At 38.0% G+C, this 22,155-nt stretch overlaps 1 protein-coding gene across 1 annotated transcript; it reads right to left on the reverse strand.

The window, feature by feature from the left end:
• Positions 1-6,335: 6,335 nt before the first annotated feature.
• Positions 6,336-18,661, reverse strand: LOC118423451 (carbohydrate sulfotransferase 11-like; the record flags this gene model as incomplete). The annotated part of the gene is made up of 4 exons (XM_035831653.1): positions 6,336-6,734; positions 12,294-12,422; positions 13,515-13,629; positions 18,384-18,661. Coding segments are annotated over 4 exons (789 nt in total), but the record flags the coding sequence as incomplete, so codon positions are not given.
• Between the last annotated feature and the right edge of the window lie 3,494 nt (positions 18,662-22,155).

Raw genomic sequence — 22,155 nt, forward strand, 5'->3', positions numbered from 1 at the left:
AAGGCTTAGCCAGTTCAAAGAAGTAATAGATAAAGCTGAAGTTGTCAAGGGAGTTGGTAGTCAAGGGGATGAGGTTCATTTTGCTATCAGTCCTACAGGGTGGAGTAATTGATAAGGAAGAATGGTGAGAATATAAATGTATCAACAAGGGTAAGTAATGGACAAACTAGCCATAGACATAGGAGGGTTTCTCGTAAAAATGAGAGAAAGGTCAGGTCCCCAACTAAACTAGAGATTTTAATGCTTTATGATGGATGTGTTGCACCTGCAGGATGGGTGGAGGAGGGTTGCGACTAGGAAGGAGAAGGAAGGAGAGGTAAGTAGTGAAGAGGATGGAACCTGTCAGACTAGGAAGGACAAGGAATGAGAGGTAAGAAGTGAAAAGGGTGGGACCTGTTAGACTAGGAAGGAGGAGGATGGGGGGGGGGGGGGTAAGTAGTGAAAAGGGTGGGACCTGTCAGACAAGGAAGGAGGAGGAAGGGGAGGTAAGAAGTGATGATGGCAAAGATAGCCAGGATGCAGAGGTAACCAATACCATCCAGAGGATGGACAATCTTTGGTGACCTCAGGGCTTGACTTCTTCTTTTTTGTAAACTTCCAAGGTCAGACATTTACTTTAGGCACAAGTGATGAATCTATTCAGGTTGGTACTTTGCAGAAAATGATATGTGATTCATGTGGACTGAACATTTCACCCCAAAATTTGTCTTTGGGAGGAATGTTTCTTTCTAATGAAAGTGAAATTTGTGGAAATACACAATAAAACTGTTACTGTAATCTTTTTTGGTTGTGGAGGAGGCAAACCTAAAAAGTCTGTACATGTACATCCTGACAGATCATGCTTTTCATCATGTGCCTACTGTAAGAGGTCATCAGCTTTTGAAGATTACAGGCATCCACAAGGTTGGAATGAAAGTATTAGAAAGTGGGTGGCTGAAAATACAAATCTCTCTGATACAGATTGTGTTTGCCGTACATATGAGCGAAAGTTTCGACACTCTGGCAAAACACCACAAATAGCTTCTTCATCTGACTTGTCACAGGAGTCTGATGCAATGCAACAAAATTGTTTTTCATCTGAGTTTGGTCTGTGTGACAACTTGTCAAGGCATGTTCGGAAAAAATTTTGCTGATGACATGATGTCTTATATTTGCTCCATATCAGACCTTGCTGCTGGTTGTTGTTCAATACCTAACTCTGTCCCTATGTGTGCATTACATTATCATCAGTTTTGTCGGTTTTGTGAATTAGATAAATGTACACATTGCAATAAGATGATAAAATTCAATAGAAGAAAGAGATTTTGTCCAAAATTAGATATTCCTCAATCAGCATTGGAAGTGGTTGACTCAAAGTTGTCTGAAGGTTCGATTTTATGCAATTTTTGTTACCAGAGTTTGTATAGAACAGGAAAATTTGTTCCTGACTTTGAAAATTTAGAAAAACATTTAGAAATGTTAAGACAATTAGATACCAGACATGACTTAGACAATTTGCCACAGGTGGCACTGCATCAGGTTTCCTTTAAGGTTGGAGAACTGTTTTTGGAGAATAAAGCTATACTGCTTGTGGATGCCTATGACCTTTATGTAGAAACAGTAAATATGCTACTTAAGTCACATGGAAATGAAATACATGCTGATGAGGCTGCCACATTCTATTTCGAGCCCAGATGGCTTTTGGTTGGACTTTTGAGTGATCTTGGACATTTTCTATTGATCCACAAAAGCTCAAACACCAAATTGAGTTTATTGTTGTATTATAAAGACTGTGACATAATAGAATCCCTACATTTGGCACTTTACATGGTCAGAGTAAATTCCCAGAAACATGATAATGAGGTACAGTCTATTCAAACAATTTTTGCATCCATGTTCACAGATTCAAATATGGAAACTATTAATTCTAGACTTTTATCTTCACTGTTGTACATGAATACCCTAATTCATAGAGAGTCATCAATATTTATAGAGAAGTTGCTCAATTGTCCAACCACTCTGCATGAAGTTAACTTGACATGACAATACATAATGATGAAATTCCCACATGTGATTTTGAAAACTTTGATATGAGTAAGCATTACCTTGGTTTTCTAAAGGAAAAGTCAAGTCATAGTTTGTCGAAGTTTTTAAAAAGGCTTTTTGCAACTTTCCATATCCTATTCATTGTCTCTGATGGCCAGTGTAGTTATCCCTTTCATATGATCAATTCAGAGCTAATTCATTCTTACAGTCAGTCTACTGATCTTATGCAGTTGTTGAATCGCCTAGGTGTATGTTGTTCAAGTGATTCTCACCAAAGAGTACTTGAGTGATTGGAAGTGGAGGACAAACCGCATGATTTGACAAAATGTTCATTTACTGTGGCATCCATAGATAATATCAACAGTGGCAGCCCACATGCTGCAGTGACTGGTAGTTCTCGAGGTTGGAATGGAACTTCAGTACAAGCTGATCAGCCCAAATTAGCGCGGGCCTCAAAAGCTCCCCCCCCCCCGTCTGAATAGGGTTAAAGAGCTACAGGGGTAAATTGGTGATAGAACTTAGTAATACGTAGTTTTATGAACAGATCTTCGCAGCATCTGTGAAAATTCAGTCACATTTCCACCCACACTGATCTGAAACTGGCATGAAGCCCGGTTTTTAGAGTAATGTGAGGGTCGACTCTAGCCTGAGTGTCATCCTAGTTGGTTACCGAGGCTCTCATACTCACCCCTCTGGTTTGTGAGGGGTGAGTATGGGAGCCCCAATAAGCTACCTAGGATGACACCCAGGCTACAATCCCTACTCCGCTGGCACTTATAATCAAAGTTATGTTTTTTTTTTCCACCTTGGCATTGGAAAATTGCAAAAACAACAGTAATCAATCTGCTACATTTTATCCTACAATGTTATGCAACATGTGGACATTTTTGTTACAGGGTATGTTGTTTAAACTAAAATAAAACAATAAAAACACTGTCAGATAAATTGGGAAACAAGTAAAGGAACACACCCGGTACATAAACCGCCTTCCCCATTGAGTGCCGCAGGAATTTCCCATAGAGTGTAGTTTGCAGAACGGTTCTTGGTATCGAGAAATCATCAGAATAACAGCCAAATGTCTTCTAAATTTCTACCCAAAGGTCTGTCAGTCTGATATTTCCATGTTTTTGTAGGGTTTAGCCACAGTTACCGATACACAGCGCACATGGAGGATATAAACACTGACATTAGTTGTTCTCAGGTTACTCGTCAAAAAAATTGAAAAATTAATAAAAAATATCACCAAAATCAAGTTCCAATGTCCAAAACAATATTTTCTATAGATCACAGGCATATACTGTGCAGTTGTTAACCTTAGGGGGGTGAAATGCACTCGAAGATGGCATACTTATGTCTGCAATACAGCCTATATAGTAGAATTCCCAGCTGGCACCACCTGCAGTCTCGTTCTGGTGCCATGACCCCGAATGACCCCAGAAATCAAACATGGCCGCCACAACTGGAATTAACTGTATTCACACCTAATCTTTTCAAACTGTCCCACATAGACATAGTCAAGTCATGTCAAGTTTATTGCGCAACGATTGTAACAGGTACAATGCATGGAATGCGACATGTTTTTTTAACAACTACAATAGTACAAACTATATACAACAGTATTCAACAGTATATCAATGTAACATTGAAGAAAATATGGCGGCATAGTGTATTTCATATTGTTAGAACACTACTTCTCTTTTGCATAGCATTATATATATATTGGCCAAGGTGGACAGATGCAGAGTTGGGACATGATATAAGTACATCAAATATTACTCTGCTTGTTTCGGGTAATGTTGTTCTGTTGTTACATATGGTCAATAACCTTCTCCTTTCATATGAAACTTTACATATACAATGCAAATCCCCAAAAAAGAGTCAACAATAAAGAGGTATTGTAGCACAAGCTATTAGATATCCTGTAATTTGATACAATTTATAATGCCTTAGAATCGAGTGTAGTATTCTTCATAACAGCGAGGTCTATATCAATTCGTTGAGTTTTAGAATAATATACATATGCATACGTGTCCATACGTGTCCATTAAATTTAACAGTTATCTAGCATTTCACCGTCTTGCTTAGAGCTGATTCAACTGTTATAATAGCATCCTAGTCTAACAGAATAAATGTTAAAAATGCTATAAATAGTAAATATTACATAGACACAATATACAACATCAATATACAAATAGAATGAGGACTATAATTGTATGATGTCACCACTAGCTTTTTGGTCAGACACATGGATGGCTGATAATTTCTAATTAATCTTATTTGTTTTTATCGGTAGTATTTATTATAATCCTAATGGAATGTAAATGTACAAAAATTTCCATAACCGACTTATTTATCATAAAACTATGATAAAACGACAGTTTAGAGACCGATATGAAATATTCTGATTATGTATATATGACTTGCACTACATCATTCATGCCTTGTTATGTACATCTTTTACTAACTTACACGGATCATAATGTTTACAATCTAACCATTTACTGCTTGTTTTTAGAAAACTTATGACACATTGACATTAAGTATGAAAATAATGGAGTTAATTGAAAAATTGGCATCTGCTAAACTTCCACCTTCCACAAACTGCACGTTACATGTATTGGAGTCCCATAGTGGAAAACACCAACAATGTGGATTTTCACCATAAGGTCTACAAAGTAAGTCCAAAGTAGAATTTTTTTGCCCTTCAATTTGTACATATCTGTAAAGATATCCAGAGGCTAAAATAATCCTTGGAAGATTTTGACTAGAATACCCCTGCTGTTACACATCAAGCTGCTATGAGGCCCAGCTATATGCCACATGTACCTTACATCACAAGCTACCTGCCAACAATAAATTAAGAACATAGCCCACCAGTCCAGATCAAAAGATACGAAAAAATCTAGGCTCTGCTACAATATCAAGGTAAAACACCAGGGGGACGAAATTATAACCCTGATCTTCGTATTTTCTACACCAACCCACGTACCAAATATCATTACAATCCATGCAGAGGTTGTAGAATTATGCTGACCATATGTATGCGTAAATGCAGACAGACACACAGGCAGGCAGACAGACACACCAAAAACTATACCTTTGATAGAGGTTATAAATAGCCGAAAATGAAATATGATCAAATTTTCAAAGACCACAGTTAAACTATATAATAACCTGACCCTGTCGGTATTGATTCGGATAACGCAAACGCCATACTTCAGTCTGCTGCTAGCACCCAGGCTGTTCACATCAGTCATGACTTGGCTGTCATAACATCTGCCAAGCACAAGTTACTCTTCAGGCTATGTTTAAAAACTAGTGACTGTAGACAAGAAGTTAAAATTATGGATACAAATAAAGAGGTCAAATATGGACATAGCCCAGAATATATTAGTAAAAACACTAAATGTCACTTTACAATAGTGTGAGATAATGTTGACAGTTTTGCGTACAGCCCCAGTCTGTCTATACGTGCTGGTAGACACCAACATTAAAAGTCAAAAACTAAACACAACTGAAACTGACTTAGCTGTGTTAGGGAAACAATTTTAAGTTGAAACACATCCAAATGCTTTATACAATTTTACAAAAGGGCTGATTTGACAGTACAAAATTTATCAACATTTGTTTTCCCAAAAGTGAAAGCAGCAGATAGTACTGTCTTCAATAAAAAAAAAAGAACCTTATTGGATTGGAAGATCCTTGGATTATATAGCAGCTAGTTGTTTCGGTCATTCAACGAAATCCAGTACAGAATATTTACACCTTATGATCAGTATTACGATAATCTGTTTTCTGCTAAACTTCCTGACTGGCAGACAGTCTAGAATGAGTTGATGTGGTTATTGCGGTCAATGCCCTATACAAACTGCTCGATAAGTAACAGTGGAAGCACTGCCATGCAATTGCACAATATGTCGATTTATATTACCACCAAATACAACATGTACCAGCATGTGTAAAATTCGTTGTACACCGCCGCAAAGCGAGCTAAATTGGCCAAACACCTGGTCAAACTGCCATTATGGGTATTCTCACCACTTACAAATAGTATTTTATTGTTCAGCATTATTATTGCTGCATTTAGGCATTGTATCAAATAACAAGCATGCAACACAAATACGTGACAACGATATGCATGTCTGTAGTTATATCTTTACTGGAAACAATGACAGACATACAAGCAGACATACTCCAAACCATATCTCAATTTGTCATAAAGGTTGTAATATCATTTTGAGATGTTTTTTTTTTGAAACTTAAAGTCGATTAAAAAACAATTTTAAAAGCATAGCTGTATATTCCAATTTGTATTTGATTAACTGTCAACGCATGTGAACTGCGCAAGTACCATTAGTTAGAAGTCTATACTTGACGTTATTCGTATATGCAATGATCATGCAAATGCACTTTTTATTGTCATTTAACTGAGACATTTGGTATTAAGGCATGTCCTTGTATTTTTTTATGAGCGAAAGGTTTTCATCAAACGAGTATCCAAACATATCGAAATCAGCTTTGTAGATCTCTCTGATACGGCGCAAGTCACCCGCCGAGACCTCCCTAAAAGTGTTGCCGACGATCCTTTCAGCACGTGACTCGTGTTGTCTTGGCAGAATACATTCTTTTCCTACAGCACCAATCTTGCGGAAAAAGAGATGGAAGTCTTCTGCCAAGGTGTCAGTATGGGCGATGAAGTCGTATTCGATCTACAATGTATCGTGTATAAAAGCTTTAGTCATGTATCATCAACCTGTTTTATCACACTTAGAAGGATGCTTGCCATTTTTCATGTCATGTTTTATAATCCAATCCATAAATTTGAGATTGATTTTTCAAACGTTTAAGCTATTATGACGTGATATGACTTGATTATAACGTTATCAATTTGACTGTATTGGCTGAAACCATTAAAGAAGGGAATTCCCAGAAAACTCCAAGGTATGCTATAAAAATATTACAGCAAGTGCAAATAACAAAATAACACACTTTATTACGACTTGTGTTGCCCAAAGCATCATCATTGACGCCAAAATGACGCCATGCGTATTTAGGATACTAGTTGGGATCCGCCATCTTATATATACACCACCTTGGGTTTTCAAAAATATATTTCTGCAGTAAATTATCAGAAATTACTTTGTTAGAAATGAAATTAGCGATTTTCGTAAAAGCACCATGTTCACAAACGATTACCATGTCAACACGAAAAGATAAGGAAAATTTTCCAAACTTTTTGAAATTGTTTTGAGTAAATCTATTAAAAAATTCTTTAAATTTGACGGCTCTAGTGTGAGCTGTTATGACATCATGGAAGTTGGCGTGGGCCACCACCGCCCCCCAACCTTCTTCATGTAAATAGGGTTAACCTTATTCTGACGGGGTGGGGGATTTGAGGCCTGCGCCAACTTAAATACCTTACCTCGCTTAACTTTCGAATAGCTTAGGCAAAAGCCAACGAGGAAGGAAAGGCCCAAGATTCTTAACCCTATCCAGACTGGGCTTTTCGGGCATTCACTGTGCTCCTCCCCCCCCCCCCCCCCCCCTTCGTATTTTCAAAACGGCTTATCGTACGATCACCAAATTTGCAGGGGATGAAAAGCTCATTGATTTTTATAATTTGTGTAACTTTAAAGATATTATGACGTCATATGACGTAATTATGACGTCATTGACATATTTTTTGGCTAAAACGGGGAATTCTAAATAGCTATAATATTTCATATCATAATAGCTAAATATTTAGCACAAAAAGTTACCAACAAAGGTTTCTTATCAATACTCTTATCAAGTGTTATTAAACTTCTGTTTTCAAAATCTGACGCAGCGACGTCAATATGAAGTAATAACATGACGTAATCTGTAGTTTAGATATCCGCAATCTTGGATTATCAACCTAATATAAATTTTTGTCAACATATAACGCTAAAACAACATGAAAATGGATTAAAAACGTCCACATGAATGTTTTCTGCAAGAAAATACCGAGTACACTGCGCGAAAAGGCAGATTTCCGCTGTGCAAATCCGTGTACACATGCAAGTAAATTTAGAGTTTCCACGGGTTTCAACGGGTGCCCACTGTGCGAACGTGACGTGCCCCTACATGGGGCACCCGTGTAAACCCGTGTAAACGGACCACTGGCGTGTCCATAACGTGTCCTTCCTGTGGAAACCTGTGTGCACTAGCTGTGCCACCATAGTACACTTGTGCGTACGCGTGGAAACTAATGACGTATGCTTTTGTTCGCGAATGACTGGTGCATAATTTGGCGGCTAATTATCACCTAATTATCTCCCCTGGCCTCGACTGAACCGTAATTACCCCCTTTGTCATTAAAAGCAGCGTCATTTTCACTGCCCCGGGCTTTCCCAGCCCAAAAAGTTACCCTCCCAACTTTTCCCTTCCCTGTATATAGTGTATTTGCTTTTATTCGTGCTGAATTGTTTATTATTTCGTTATTTTTTGTTTTATTTTTTTCGATTCGACCGCTCCTGACGCGTTCCTTCATATGTACTTTATAGTGCTGTCGCTCCTTTAGATTCCAATGGTTCGTCGGTCCACCATCCTGTTGTTTGGGGGTTGTTATCCGCAGTCGCTCCACTCCAGGACGTTATAAACGTTGTCCTTGCTCCACTGTGCAATAGCTCCACATTTGATGACGAAAAGTTCATGTAGGTCTCTTGAATTCAGCATTCCTGCTCTGTACATTATGATGTCCATGTGTCCTTTTAGACAAACAGTTGCTAGTCAAGAGCAATATACATTATCACATTGCAGAATTCCAAGCGCGGACGTGCACGTTCCTAACAGTGGTATCCAATCCATCGTGAAACATGGTGTAGGGCCTCCATGGAGCCGAGGGAACTCCAAATCACCCAAGTCGGCCGGACAGAAACTTGTGTACCACGTAGAGTTAACAGGCAGGGGCGCGTCTGACGATCCGAGCGGTGGGGAACACCCCACCTCACCCACAGAGAGCCCGCTCGGCCCTCGGTACACTGGGTAATGGTCGGGAGGACAGTTGTTGCTCTAAAAGTAGCATTTGGTCCCATGGCACTAGCAGTAGGATTCAATTCAATGGCAAGATAATGTCCGGTCTTGACGTGCGCTGTTTGTCGTGCGATCAAATACTTAGCTATCGGCCGGTCTGCGCAGCGTGAAAGCACTCTGAATGAAAAGACAACCGTCACAGGTTTGAAAATTGGGACACGTGTGTTGATTGGTCATCATTTCCAAACACCAACCTCATGCGTAAAATACGATTGGCTACTTCGGATGGGTATTTGAATACAAACAGACAGAATAACTCATTGTATATACATTGTACTATTTGTGTGTATGTCACATCAAGGAGTTTGTACATAATGACCTGCGTTCTATAAGTATTCTTAGGTCACTAAAGAAAGCTTGAGCTTTTCTTGTGTATCATTGTTTTATTATATAATATATAATATATATATTATATAATATACATTCGCACAAGTTCTAATATTCTTTAAACACACCTTGGGCTTTAGATAAATCATTTGTGTCTGCTGAAAGCCTACCAAGCAAAACAAAAAAGATGCATTTAAGATTATCGACCAACTACACCCTGTGTATATAGCCCCCCGCTAAACTCCCTTCCATGGCAAACTTACTTTCCCGTTTTTTTTTTAGAAAACTCTAGTCCAATTTGAAAATCGCGAACAAGCCCCCATAAAATAAAATTCATCCCTCCTCGTAGCCTGCGAAGGAGGCCGTGAGACACGCGCGTCTGGACGCCATGTTTTCAAAACAAAACAAAACAATGAAATGTGTATTAGGGGATGGGTGCTTGTGGAAGTCCAGTAGTTAACCAAGGACGTTCTATCAGAAGAGAACGTTCTTGAGTTAACCTTCTTGCTTTTCATCTCCTTGTTTTCACCTTGCTTTAATACTTGACTTTATTGGTCGGTATTACACACTTGTGACAGACATTTGCTGAGTTCATTAGTATTCAACTGGCGGGTCAAACTTCCGCCCCTCAATATTCAACCAAAAACCAAGCTAGGCAGACAATCTCCATAATACCGATATAAACCAAAAATTACACTGTGAAAGTGAACTATACAAATATTGAAGTTCTCCATAACCTAATTATCTTTGTAAAAGTTTGATTAGATTTGTTTCGACAAACAAGTACAATGCAAATCCAACACGGTGTCGGAATGCGGCGTTAACATACTGTATAAACAAAGCCGACCGACCAAAGAACAACACTTTCAATCTAATAGAATCTATATGCATTGATAGGCGCCGCACTCCAGGTGAAAGCCTAGATGACAATCAACTCTTGTAATGTTGCTTTGAAAACAATTCATATCATAAGTTACAGAAATCGGGCACACTCCGCTAAAATTGAATATGTGGAGTGGTGACTTTAATCTTACACGCTATCTGTATATAGGGGTAAAGTAGTTTGTTGAGTTTCGTGTATACGGCACGATCGTGTTGCATATCTTATTTCACGTGCTGTTGGCGTCGGTTTCGTTATTGACTTTCCCACAAATACATACCGACATGTGGCAAGGGTTCTGGGTATTTTTACTTTACAATTCACATAACTGAATTATCAGACACTTCTCAGCTCTCCATTGTTTACGGTAATTGTTCAACACGAGAAGTGTGCAATGGTGGCACGCGTGGACTCTTCGCGTGCCCTATCGTGCGCACAGGCTTTCAATGTTGGGGCACGCGGGAACAGGCAGCCCGTGGAAACCCGTGCCCACGGCGAGGACGCGTCAGGTTTCACCATAGTGCGCAATGTTGGGAACTCGTGGAAATTTGCCTTTTCGTGTAGTGGTAGTGATGAAATCCGAGTGAAAATAAGCTGGTTATCCTTTCCATCATGATATTGTCGGCCATCTTGGATTTTGACCAATTGCGTCATCTCATTAGCATAACTTATGAATATATAATAATAATTGTTTAAGATGTGTTAGATATTAAAGATATATGAAAAGAAGTTAAGTTTAGCAAAAAAATCTTAAAATCCCATTGTTTAAACAAAGATTTTTGTAAAATTTGTTTTTCAGAAACCCGTTGCCATGGCAACACGAAATAATTACAAACTTACTCTATTTTTGTAAATTGTTGCCAACAATATTCTAGGAAAAGTGAGCAAGTTTAATTGCTCTAGCACAAGCCGTTTGGGAGCTTTACGACGTCAAAGATGCAGCGGCATCGAGGGGTACGAGGGGCGGTCAATAAGTAATGCCCCTGACCCATTTCTCATAGCAGGATATTAATGAAACTTGGCACAGTTATTAGTCTTTCTCTTCATAGGAACCACCCAGAGTTATGCATTTCTTCAACAGTTGATGCAGCTCTGGAAGCCGTTTTTGTAGGACAACCCAGGTTGGTCGTCCAACAGATACCTCATTACTGGCAGAAGAGGGCCGACCAGCTCTGGGAGCTGTTTCCACAGACTTCCGGCCATGTTTGATTTCAGGATGCCAGCGTTTTACAAGGTCATATGATGGGGAATCATCACTATAAGTTTTTTTTTTTTTTTTCATTTCATTAAAAGTCTCCTTTGGTGTGCGTCCTTTCAAATACAAAAACCGGATCATTGCGCGACTCAACTGGCTCCATTTTACACCTGGTCCATCTCACACCTGACTCAGTTCAAACACCAGTAAAAAAGATTCCGGAATTAGTTCAGAGCTATATTTTGCAACATAACCCATAGAGATATGAACCATTACACATACAAAACTTCATCTAGATCAGACAACTGGAAGTGGATCAGGGGCATTACTTATTGCAAGCCCCTCGTATGTAAAAAAGTACCCGACCGCAAGAGTCACAATCGACGCAAGAAGAACATTCTATGCAGTAATGGCTAAAATGAGCTGAATCCTGCTCTGATTTAGAGTTTTGATAGATTTAAAAACAGTCGGTCTATCCCCTGGCAAGCATACCTTAAGTTTCTCAAGTTTCCAGACAATACAATGACATGGCGTAATATTCCTTACAATGCTCAAACTTTACGTTTACACCATTGTCTTAAAATTTTGAAATCATTATTATAAGTCGAAAAAGAGTTAAAGACGTTAGAAGAGCAGGCCTCAAAAGCCCATTCGTCAGAGATTGACATAAAAGCCCGGTCCAGTAACGCGTAAGCATCAGGTACGAAGTTACACATTTTGTACTAGTTATCCAATACCGTGGATGCATTAATACAAAAAAAGCTACATCGAAACATAACGCTAGTATGTGTAATGAAATTTCTACTTACATACCTGGCATGGATCACACAGTTCATAAAAAGTTTTCCAGTGTCCATTTATATACTTTTGGTCAATAATGGCACGGATGAAATCTCGGAAGGATACATTAGGCAGGTCGTCATGTCTCTTCCATGATGCAGACTGAAACATGAACAATAGTAAAATAACAGACAAAACCCAAACAGGCCTCCTGTTTGGGTTTTGATACATGATACAATTCGGTGTGCTGTAATAATGGTTTTTGCGGTGTAGCTACCAAAATCCTTTGATACTCTCTGGATAAATTAGTCCATTGCAAATCAACAAGCATTCCGTCTTGCACTAATCTCCACAAATTTTGTCTAATTAAATTGATCAATTTCAGCCAGAGACTGAAGAATGTGCATATGAACGACCTAGTAATAGAGCTTTATATGGCAATGTATGTTTATACAGAAAGCGGCCTATAGTCAAACCTGTAAGTTATGAGTGGGGGTCAAAAGAGCACCCCCACCCCCCTCACAGGAGGGCCAACAAGCTTGTCATATAGCCAGGCGCCGCGGACTAATCAGAAGGCCCCATTGATTGTTGGTTATGGCGCTATATTATATAGATCCCGGCGAACCCGTTATTAATTTTAATCCACACAGGTGTTGATTCATTTTGACCAATCAGAAGCGATACATGGATTGTTACAACGGTCAGTAAGGAGGCTGAAACTCAGGCTACACAAAACGTTGGCCGACTTCTTATCGCTCGAGGTACGGCCCGACCGTGGGTATGATCGCCCGACGGCCGAGTCTGATCTATATAATGCCAAACCGACGAAAATCCGGAAATAATAAATAGCAGAACAAAAAAAAAAGGCATGCGATGAATGCCCATCTTTTCAACAGCTTTATTTGTCAATTCGAACAAAAGAACTGCAGGTGGGCAACCACAGTTGTTAGAATTTATGACAACCGCACACGCCAGTGAGGTGGAGTAGTTCGAATCGAATAATGCAAATTCAGGCCATACCTTAAAATGTCAGTACTAGTGTTAGTGAAACGAAATCAACAACAACGCTATCAGTTTGAATATGCTATATTATAACGACGTAAATGCCCCAACTGGTCCTCACTGTATATAGTACCATAACACTTCGCTTACATCGGTGGTCTCATCAGATGGTAATTACCAAGGACAGGCGTTATAACACCATATACACCTCGGGGCGGGTCTCTAACCCTTAAGTACAATATGAATTCTTACCCCGTTGGCCGTTATGAGCTGCAAATATGTCGTATTTGTTTTTCTCTGGTAATTGTGTATGTACATCCAGCGACTTCGGCTGTTGACGAACTTGTCAAGCCAGGCTGACACTAGCCTGTACAACGGAAAAAAGGATAACCAATGTTAGGTTGAAAATTGGCAATTTGTCAGTTGTAAATGATATTTCCTTGCGTTACAGGAAGAAAAGAATTTTAGTAGGTTGAATTATATCTGCTTGTAAGTGTATGTAAAGTTTTATTTTTGATAAAGATTGCTTACAAACACACATAAACTCAACTCACACGGAAAAGGACAAAACCGTATCTCGTAAATAATGCCCATTGTTAGTCAATACATATATTGATGATAAATAAAAGGCTTCCAGAGTTCATCACTCTAATATTCTCCTTCTACTTATGATGCTAATCACAGAACGTTCCGGACAATATAAACAAACACAGTTAAAAAAGCAAACACAGGGCATGAGACCGACGTGTTTTGGATGACACACTTTAGAAACACTAAAAGAACGTCAAATGAATTTTCATTCTCACAGTTCTAAACCAACTAATGTTGGCTCTCTGTAGAACAGTATAACAACTGACCTAGGACTGTTTTGTGGCCAAGGTATTTAATCCTATCAAGACTGGGATTTTTTGGAAGGGAGGGGGGGGGTGGCAACGGGGGTGTGGGGGGCTGTGTGGGAGGTTAGGCCCGCCTTCCCGTCCTTTCCAACTCCTTTAACTCCGTGACCCCAGGCGTATATCAATATGAGAAATTGTGACATTTCTGGTCGAAAACAAATTCCTCCCGTGAGTTTGTATATATATCTATATCTTGTTACTTCTTATACCTTTCAACCTGGATTGGCTTTTTGTCCATTAAGATATCCTAGAATGTTGATGCGTGGTCCATTGAGGTCAAAACTGATCCGAGCAAAATGTGCATTTTTAAAACAAAGCTTTTGTGACCCACACATTATCAACGTATCGTAAGACCACAGATTTTTAGAGAATGGCGTACATATAAAATGATAATAAAAACTTTTGTGTCATTATCATGTTACATGACGACATTGTGACGTCATCCAGCTAATATAGGCCGCAATCTTGAATTTTGACCTATGACGTCATCAGATTTAAATGATTCATTAATATTGAAATATGAATTTATCTTTAATTTCATAAAATGTCATTTAAAAGTGATACTTGTTGTTTTCCTGAAAACCACCTTAAGATTTTTGTTCAAACAGAAATAACCAAATTTTGCAAATTATATGCCTGCTCGAATTCCATTGCCATGGCATCATGAAAAAAAGAACTTACTTTTTTTTCACTTATAATGTCCATATAGACTAATAAAAGTATACATATATTCAAATCACGAAAAGATTCACCCTAGAAAATGTATTTGCACAATTCGTTATTGGGTCAGTTTTGACCCCATACGGCAAGTTTATTCGCTAAACACTACTGTGGTTTGATGGTTAAACTACATGTAATATGACCACTAACATTTTCAGAGAATGATATATATATATCTGAAAATCTCAGAAAACTGAAACTATTAAGACGTAACATGTCGTATTAATGACGTCTTTATCCCTCATCCGACCGTTACATTTTTACGACGAATCTGACCGTATGGGGTCATTTTTGACCCCATTTTGTTTTGCTCATAGACATATTTCTGCTGGCTTATTTTGTCATTTCTATGTATTTACTGTTTCACTAACCTATGAAAAATATTTTGACAAGTTTTGGTGTCAGAAGTATTACTCATTATCATAATTTATGCAGAAAATGAGGAAAACCCACATTTGCTCTAAAAATCTACCATACTAAACTTACTTAAACAATGTTTTGTTTTATCAATTTCTAAACAATAATTGTGATGATGCAATAATACTGATAGCATAATAATGTAATTTAACAAGAAAAAATACAATATTTGTGAAAAGTAACGAATTTATTACTTAATTATGCACCATATTCCGCCATCTAAACACATACATACAATAACTCTTGTCTATTTTCCCGCAAAGATCTTTCTTGTAAGTTCCTTCTGCACATTCTGTCCATATATTGTTTTTTAATCAATTAGAAACATTTTTACTTTCATTAGCATAGGTAATAAGTGCGTATTATCATAATTTATGCAAAATGTCGAAAAACTGTGTTTTACACTAAAATACTAAATTTCTTTTAAAATATTCGGTGTTTACTCATCTAAGCAACTATAACCTGTTGCTGCAATAGCAATAATGAGGAATGCCTGTTATTTTATTGAAATATTTTGATATTTATGTAATTAATGATTCATAATTGGCTGGGGTCATTTTTGACCCCACCGAACAAGACACAAACTTTCAAGTATAGCTCATACAATAATGGGCAAAACTCGGCGAAAAATTGGTAGATGTTGTAAGACATGTATACAAACAAATTCATGGAAGGAATTTTTTCTCTGATGAAAAATGTTGCTATGGCAGATTATAATATACGCCTGGGGTCAAAAATGACCCCATACGGTCGGATGAGGGTTATTTGATCACATTGGTTGTTACCCTGAAAAAGGGTATTCCTAGAAAACTTAGTTGTATGGTTACTTTAATTGAGGTTTTCCTTAGTATACTTATCATTAATAATACTACTAGCTCAATATTATGATTTGTACGGGACTGCATTACCATGCATAAAGAATATTTCAATAATCAGACCTGCCAAGTCCAAGAAGAAATAGAGAAAAGGAAAATTTTAAATGACAAATTTTGGATTAACCACATCTTAACCATGGGAGCTAAAAGTTCCTGAAACTAGCTGACTTTTCCTAAACAATTTTACGATAAAACATTGCGTTTTTCTTTTTTGTCTTGCCATGACTGGCATATTTTTGTTTTGAAATTTGTATCCCAAAAGTTTTCTGTTTAATTTATGATTAAATATTCATGATTTATGTATATTTAATGATATCATTGGTCAAAATCCAAGATGGAGGACCATGTCTTTAGCGAGGGTCATGCCGGACTGAGCCATTACCTCCACGGGTATGCTTTCCAGTCGCGGGGCACATATCGATATACGTGTGCACAGCAGTGTTTTCCGTTTTCGCGCATGGCGATTTTTGACTGATCGCCGTGCAAAATTGATATAAGCCTAGGACTTCCGACGTACCAGAATTGCAGTATGTAGTATAGTAGTCATGGAAATGAAAACATTTTTAAAGAGGGGATAAAAGATTGTTGAAATATGTTCCTCGGAAAATGACTCGTGAGTCGTTGAAATCACTTCCTGGTTCGTTCGTGTTTTCTGTCCAGGATTTTGGAACGTTTGGTGGCCTATTCACCCTTGATATCTTTGGTTCAAAAATGCAAACCGATGTGTGAAACAAGCATTGTTTGAGCTTAAATGATGTATAACATGTGGGGTTGTAAGATAGCGATGTGATAGTTACCTTCGTCAACAACGGAATATTTTGGGTAGCGTTTGTATTTGTGTGTGTTTGTAGAAGACCACTATAACTCGAGAACGCCTGGATGGATTATATTGATATTCGGTATGTTAGTAGGTCCTGTTTAGACTTGCAAACGATTATATTTTTGGTTCCCTAGTGGCCTTTTGCGATACTGCGGCGAAACTTCCTGGTTTCATATCTTGAGTATGGATATGTTGCGGCAATGGATTTTAAGTGGTAGACAATTCTTGATGCCGTGAGTGAGTGGTATATGGTTGGTCTCCCTAGCGGCTTGTTTTGGAACAACAGGACAGGTTTAATGTCAGATTTTGAAAGGGAATAAGTCAGGAAGGTGTTGACGGATTGTTTTGATTTTTTGTATGTGGATATGTTACGTGGTACTTCATATAATTGCATGTCAATTATGAGATTAGAAGCTAATTTGAATAATCAATTAGGGAATTGTCTTGACATGCTCAGTTCAATTATAGGACCATTGCAACATGTGACCTTTGTAACTGAGTAAGATAATATTGGTAGTTATATTTTATGCAAAAAAAAGACCTAATTTGCATAATCGATGAGAAAATGCTTTCATGTCCTTTAGGTTAGCTAGGGAAGATGATCAACTGATATGATTTATGTAAGCGAGGGTCTTATTTGTAAAATTGATGAGAAGCATTTACATTATTAGTTCACCCTTCACTCACAAGAGACCCCCTTTTGACAGCAAAGCTCTCTGAACATTAATCGCCAGGCAAATAGGATACGACTATTAAAACCCATTAATAACAACGTTCCTTAATACTTATAAACACTAAAACCGTCGCCATGGTAATAATTTTCATTGCCACAATTTTTTAATAGTGTATTGGGATGAGTAGAATGTAGATTCTTTATTTAGACGGTTCAAGCCAGAAGTTGTATTATGACGCCATACTTACGTCACATTACGTCAAAGGATACGGAAATTGCAGAAAAGATAAAATGCTACAAGTACACCATTCCCTGCAAGTTTTGGACTCGTTAACCAAGCTGTTATGATCGGTGCCTAAAGCAATGGTCACAGGGAGGATCCAAAAGCTTGGTCTAGATAGCGGGAGAAGTAATTAAAGAGAGAATATCTTCAGATAATACAAAAAAGGAATGCGTAAAAAGCTTTTCTTCGACAAAAATTTGCTTAAAACAAAACGAACAAAACAATGGACTGTTGACTACTTTTAAGTAGTCATAGCTTTTGACCCATCAGCATTTGTACACTCAAATACAAAAAAAATAAAAACATCTGCACATACACGGACTCTCGCAAGCACATACACACTCACACACACGCTCGCGCGTGCGCACAAACACAGAAAAAACAAAGATATTTTTATCAACGCATACATACATACACACGCGAAAATATTCTTATACCTTTCCAGTGGGTCACGGACGACTATAAACTTGTTGTAGGTCTTAAGTCGGATGTGTATGTCTTCTTTGCTGTAGCTGCCCAACTTTGTGAATGTCTGCCTGTGAATCCAGCTGTTGTCTTTTTCAAAATCAGTTATATTGACATCATGCTCGAGGTTGTAAAAAACAAGTTTGGTTGTTGTGCATCCGGTTTTCGGGATGAAACAGTAAACAGTTTTTGTTTTCTCGATGACGATAAAATTGTTAAATTTTCGAGACAAGGATAACTGAAACACAAAGCAAGCAAATTAGATTGTGGTAAGCATCTCTGCTGTGTTCGTATATGATGAAGAATGCACAATACAAACAACAACAACAAAAGTTAAATGTCCAGATTAATAGTTTTTCTTATATCTATTGTAATTTCCAGTTTTTATCAAGCTTACTCCTTGATATTATAGCCGACTTACAAGATTATGATTTGGTATAATCTAGGGTTAGGGTTTGGATAATATGTATGCAAATGACAAAGGCCGGGGTTATTACGAGCGTACATGTAGATGCCCCAGGAGAAGCCCATTGACTGCTTCCCAAGGTTTTTAAAAGCTGATGCTGTTCTTAACCCTATTCAGACCGGGCTTTTTGGTCGAATCTGGACTTGGGGGTGTGACTCTTGAGGCCCTCCCTTTTCTAAGTCAATTAACTCTTAACCCTATTCAAACCGGGCTTTTTTGGTCATCCCTGGACCGGGGTGCATTTAAGGCCCTCCACTTTTAAGTCCTATAACTCTAAAACGACGTGTCGTAGGGCCACCAGTTTTTTAGAAAATAATGTCGACATAATATCTAATAGTATTTGACAATTGACTTTACGCTAATGTATTATGACGTAATTATGACGTCATCAATTTGATTATATTGGCCGGACCCATGAAAAAAGGGTATTCTCAGAAAACTTCAAGTTATGCTACAAAAATGCAACAACAAGTGCAGATAACAGAAAAATAATGATAATGTTTATTACGAGTGGCTCCGCCATATTATATCGACAATCTTGAATTTTTAAAAATACTTTTTTTGCAACAAATATCCACAAAGGGCAATGGGAATAGAATAGATTTATTCATTTAGATGGTTTTCGATGAAAAAATATCAGGTGGTTACAAATTTTAAGGGTTGATTAGCTTGTTATTCTTGATCTGGCCATACGGCCCGCCATCTTGGATTTTGGGCTGATGACGTCATCAAATTAGCATAATTTATGCATATATAATTGAAGATATGCTCAATAATATAAGATGTTATGTATGTAACAAAATAGCAGAAATATAGCAAATAAATGTGAAAAATACATTGTTAGAACCCAAAATAGTGATTTGGGCAAAACTGCCTGGCAACAAATGGTTGCCATGGCAACACGAAAAATGGAAAATTTGTCAAACTTTTAAAATTGTTGCCAACATCATTTCAGGAAAACTCACCAAATTTGGTGGCTCTAGCGTAAGCCGTTATGGCGTTATAGGACATCAAAGTTAGCGAAGGCCTCAAAAGCCCCCCCCCCCCCCCGTGTACACTATTTGATATGCACTAGATTTCCGACGGTTTCTAGCGAGGACCAATCAGATGACTGCTAGCAGGTCACTGACCGCCGTCGACAATTAGCCAATGGCAGCCTAGTTACGGGCTAATTGCACCTCTTGTAGCCATCTAGTTTCATGTAAATGTCCTACACTCAACCCAAGCGCATTTGAGTTGCTGTTTTGAGTTCTTCCGTACGTCTAGATCGATCAGCTTGAATATAGTTAACTTTGAAAGTTGAATGATCAAAAAGCGGAGGGACTGTAGAGATGAAGTTTTACACTTTCAATGGTGCTGCGCTCGCGCTAATGGAGCGGTCGCTACGCGCCCGTTGCGACAACTGTGGAACGTCGAACTATGTTTGTGTCAAGAAGCTACAGAAGCCTCCACAACGTGTAAAAATTGTGACGAGGAAGTGACTTGGGTTAGCCCTAAGAATGGACACAGATAAATGATCAATGTGATTTTATTGAATTATTGAATTTAGTAGAATTAAAAGTACAGTAGACCCTTCTCTTCCGCCATAAGTCACAGGTACTTTTGTGATGAGCCGGCTGTATGGCCTCGTTATAAAGAGGTCACCGATAAGTTAGTATTAGCACTTGTATTGTTATAATCAAATGTACTGTATCCATATTTCCTAAGAAGTTGTATGGTATTACTTACCTATGTTGAGCCAGTAGATGTACTAAATAGTACACGGTCATAATATGGCATGCTATCATGCATGCATTTTGCAATGTGTGTAAAGTTTTGGGCTAGTGTAACATGTGTCACATTTTACATTGTTGTTATTTCTGTAAAATATATAGTAAAAACAGCACGTAGTTCTACAACTCACAACTTGGATCTTGTAATAAGGTAAAAAGACGTCTCTAAAGACCCATGTGCAACGGCTGTAGTAAGTTGATTCTTCAGTCCGTACTTCTATTCTATATATTACCAGTATTTAAAGGGACCAGCTCACAAAAATACATGCTGCAAACTAAAGAAATCCCTAGAAAGATTTCCTTTGTAATGTATTGACGGTATTTAACAGCTAGTGATCGACGGACAATAGGTGTGAAACACTCCTCCCTGACCCCCGCGTGCCACCAATCTGGTGTTAATTGGTTACTCTGCATTTGAAAGAACCGGCTTCATGGGCGTTGACCTCGCTAGAAATCTACTGAATAACATTTAGAGCTAGCCCCCCCCCCCCGTCTGAATAGGGTTAACCCTATCTAGACGGGGAGGGGGGGCTAAAAGTGCCTGCGCCAACTTTGACGTCGTATAACAGCCGAACAAAGCATGCTAGGACTACGAAACTTGGTGACTTTTCCTAAAATACTGTTGGCAACTATTCCGCGAAAAAAAAATTAATTTGTATTTTTTCCTGTTGCCATACAACGGGTTTCTGACAGGCGTATTTTACAAAATTTACTAATTTCAGTTTTAATTATGGGATTTCAAGATTTTATTGCTAGACCAAACTCTTTTATCTATATCATTAATATCCTGTGTAATTTTAAGTTACATTTCTAATTAAATATTCATTATTTATGCTAATTTCATGACGTCATGGGTAAAAATCCAAGATGGCGGACAATGACGTTTTCAATGATAAACACATGTTATTTTTACTCAAATACAGTCAAAATCTTTTATTTTCTTACAAAACACAATTACTTGAACCTTTTTAGTCAATTACTTGAACCTTTTTAGGTTTAAGGGTTATATGTGAAAAAAATCGTATTTTAGAAAATTCAAGCTTGTCGATCCAAGATGGCGGACAAATGACGTCATTTCCTGACGTCATATAGTCGTCAGTGTCATCGTTATTGGCAACAAAAGGTTTTGCAGACTTAGACACCAATAATGTAACCTAGTCATCGTTTTGTTTAATACCTGTAAGTATAGATGAAATTTCATATTTAGACGATTTTAGCCCCAAATATGACATTATGACGTCATAATTACGTCATATTACGTCATAACGATACAAAAATTACAGAAAATTTAAAACTTTACTAGTACATCATTCCCTCTAAATTTGGTGACCGTAACCCAGGCCGTTTTGAAATTACGAAGCGGGGGGTCAAAAGAGCCCCCCCTCCACCCTGTCCCAGGTATACCAAAAAAGCCCGGTCTAGATAGGGTTAAACGACTTATTATATAAATACGAATTTTTAGGGAATAATGTTGATAAATTATCGGACGTTTTTTGAAAAAAATTG

This window comes from Branchiostoma floridae, chromosome 1, assembly GCF_000003815.2.
Source record: "Branchiostoma floridae strain S238N-H82 chromosome 1, Bfl_VNyyK, whole genome shotgun sequence".
NCBI lineage: Eukaryota > Metazoa > Chordata > Leptocardii > Amphioxiformes > Branchiostomatidae > Branchiostoma > Branchiostoma floridae.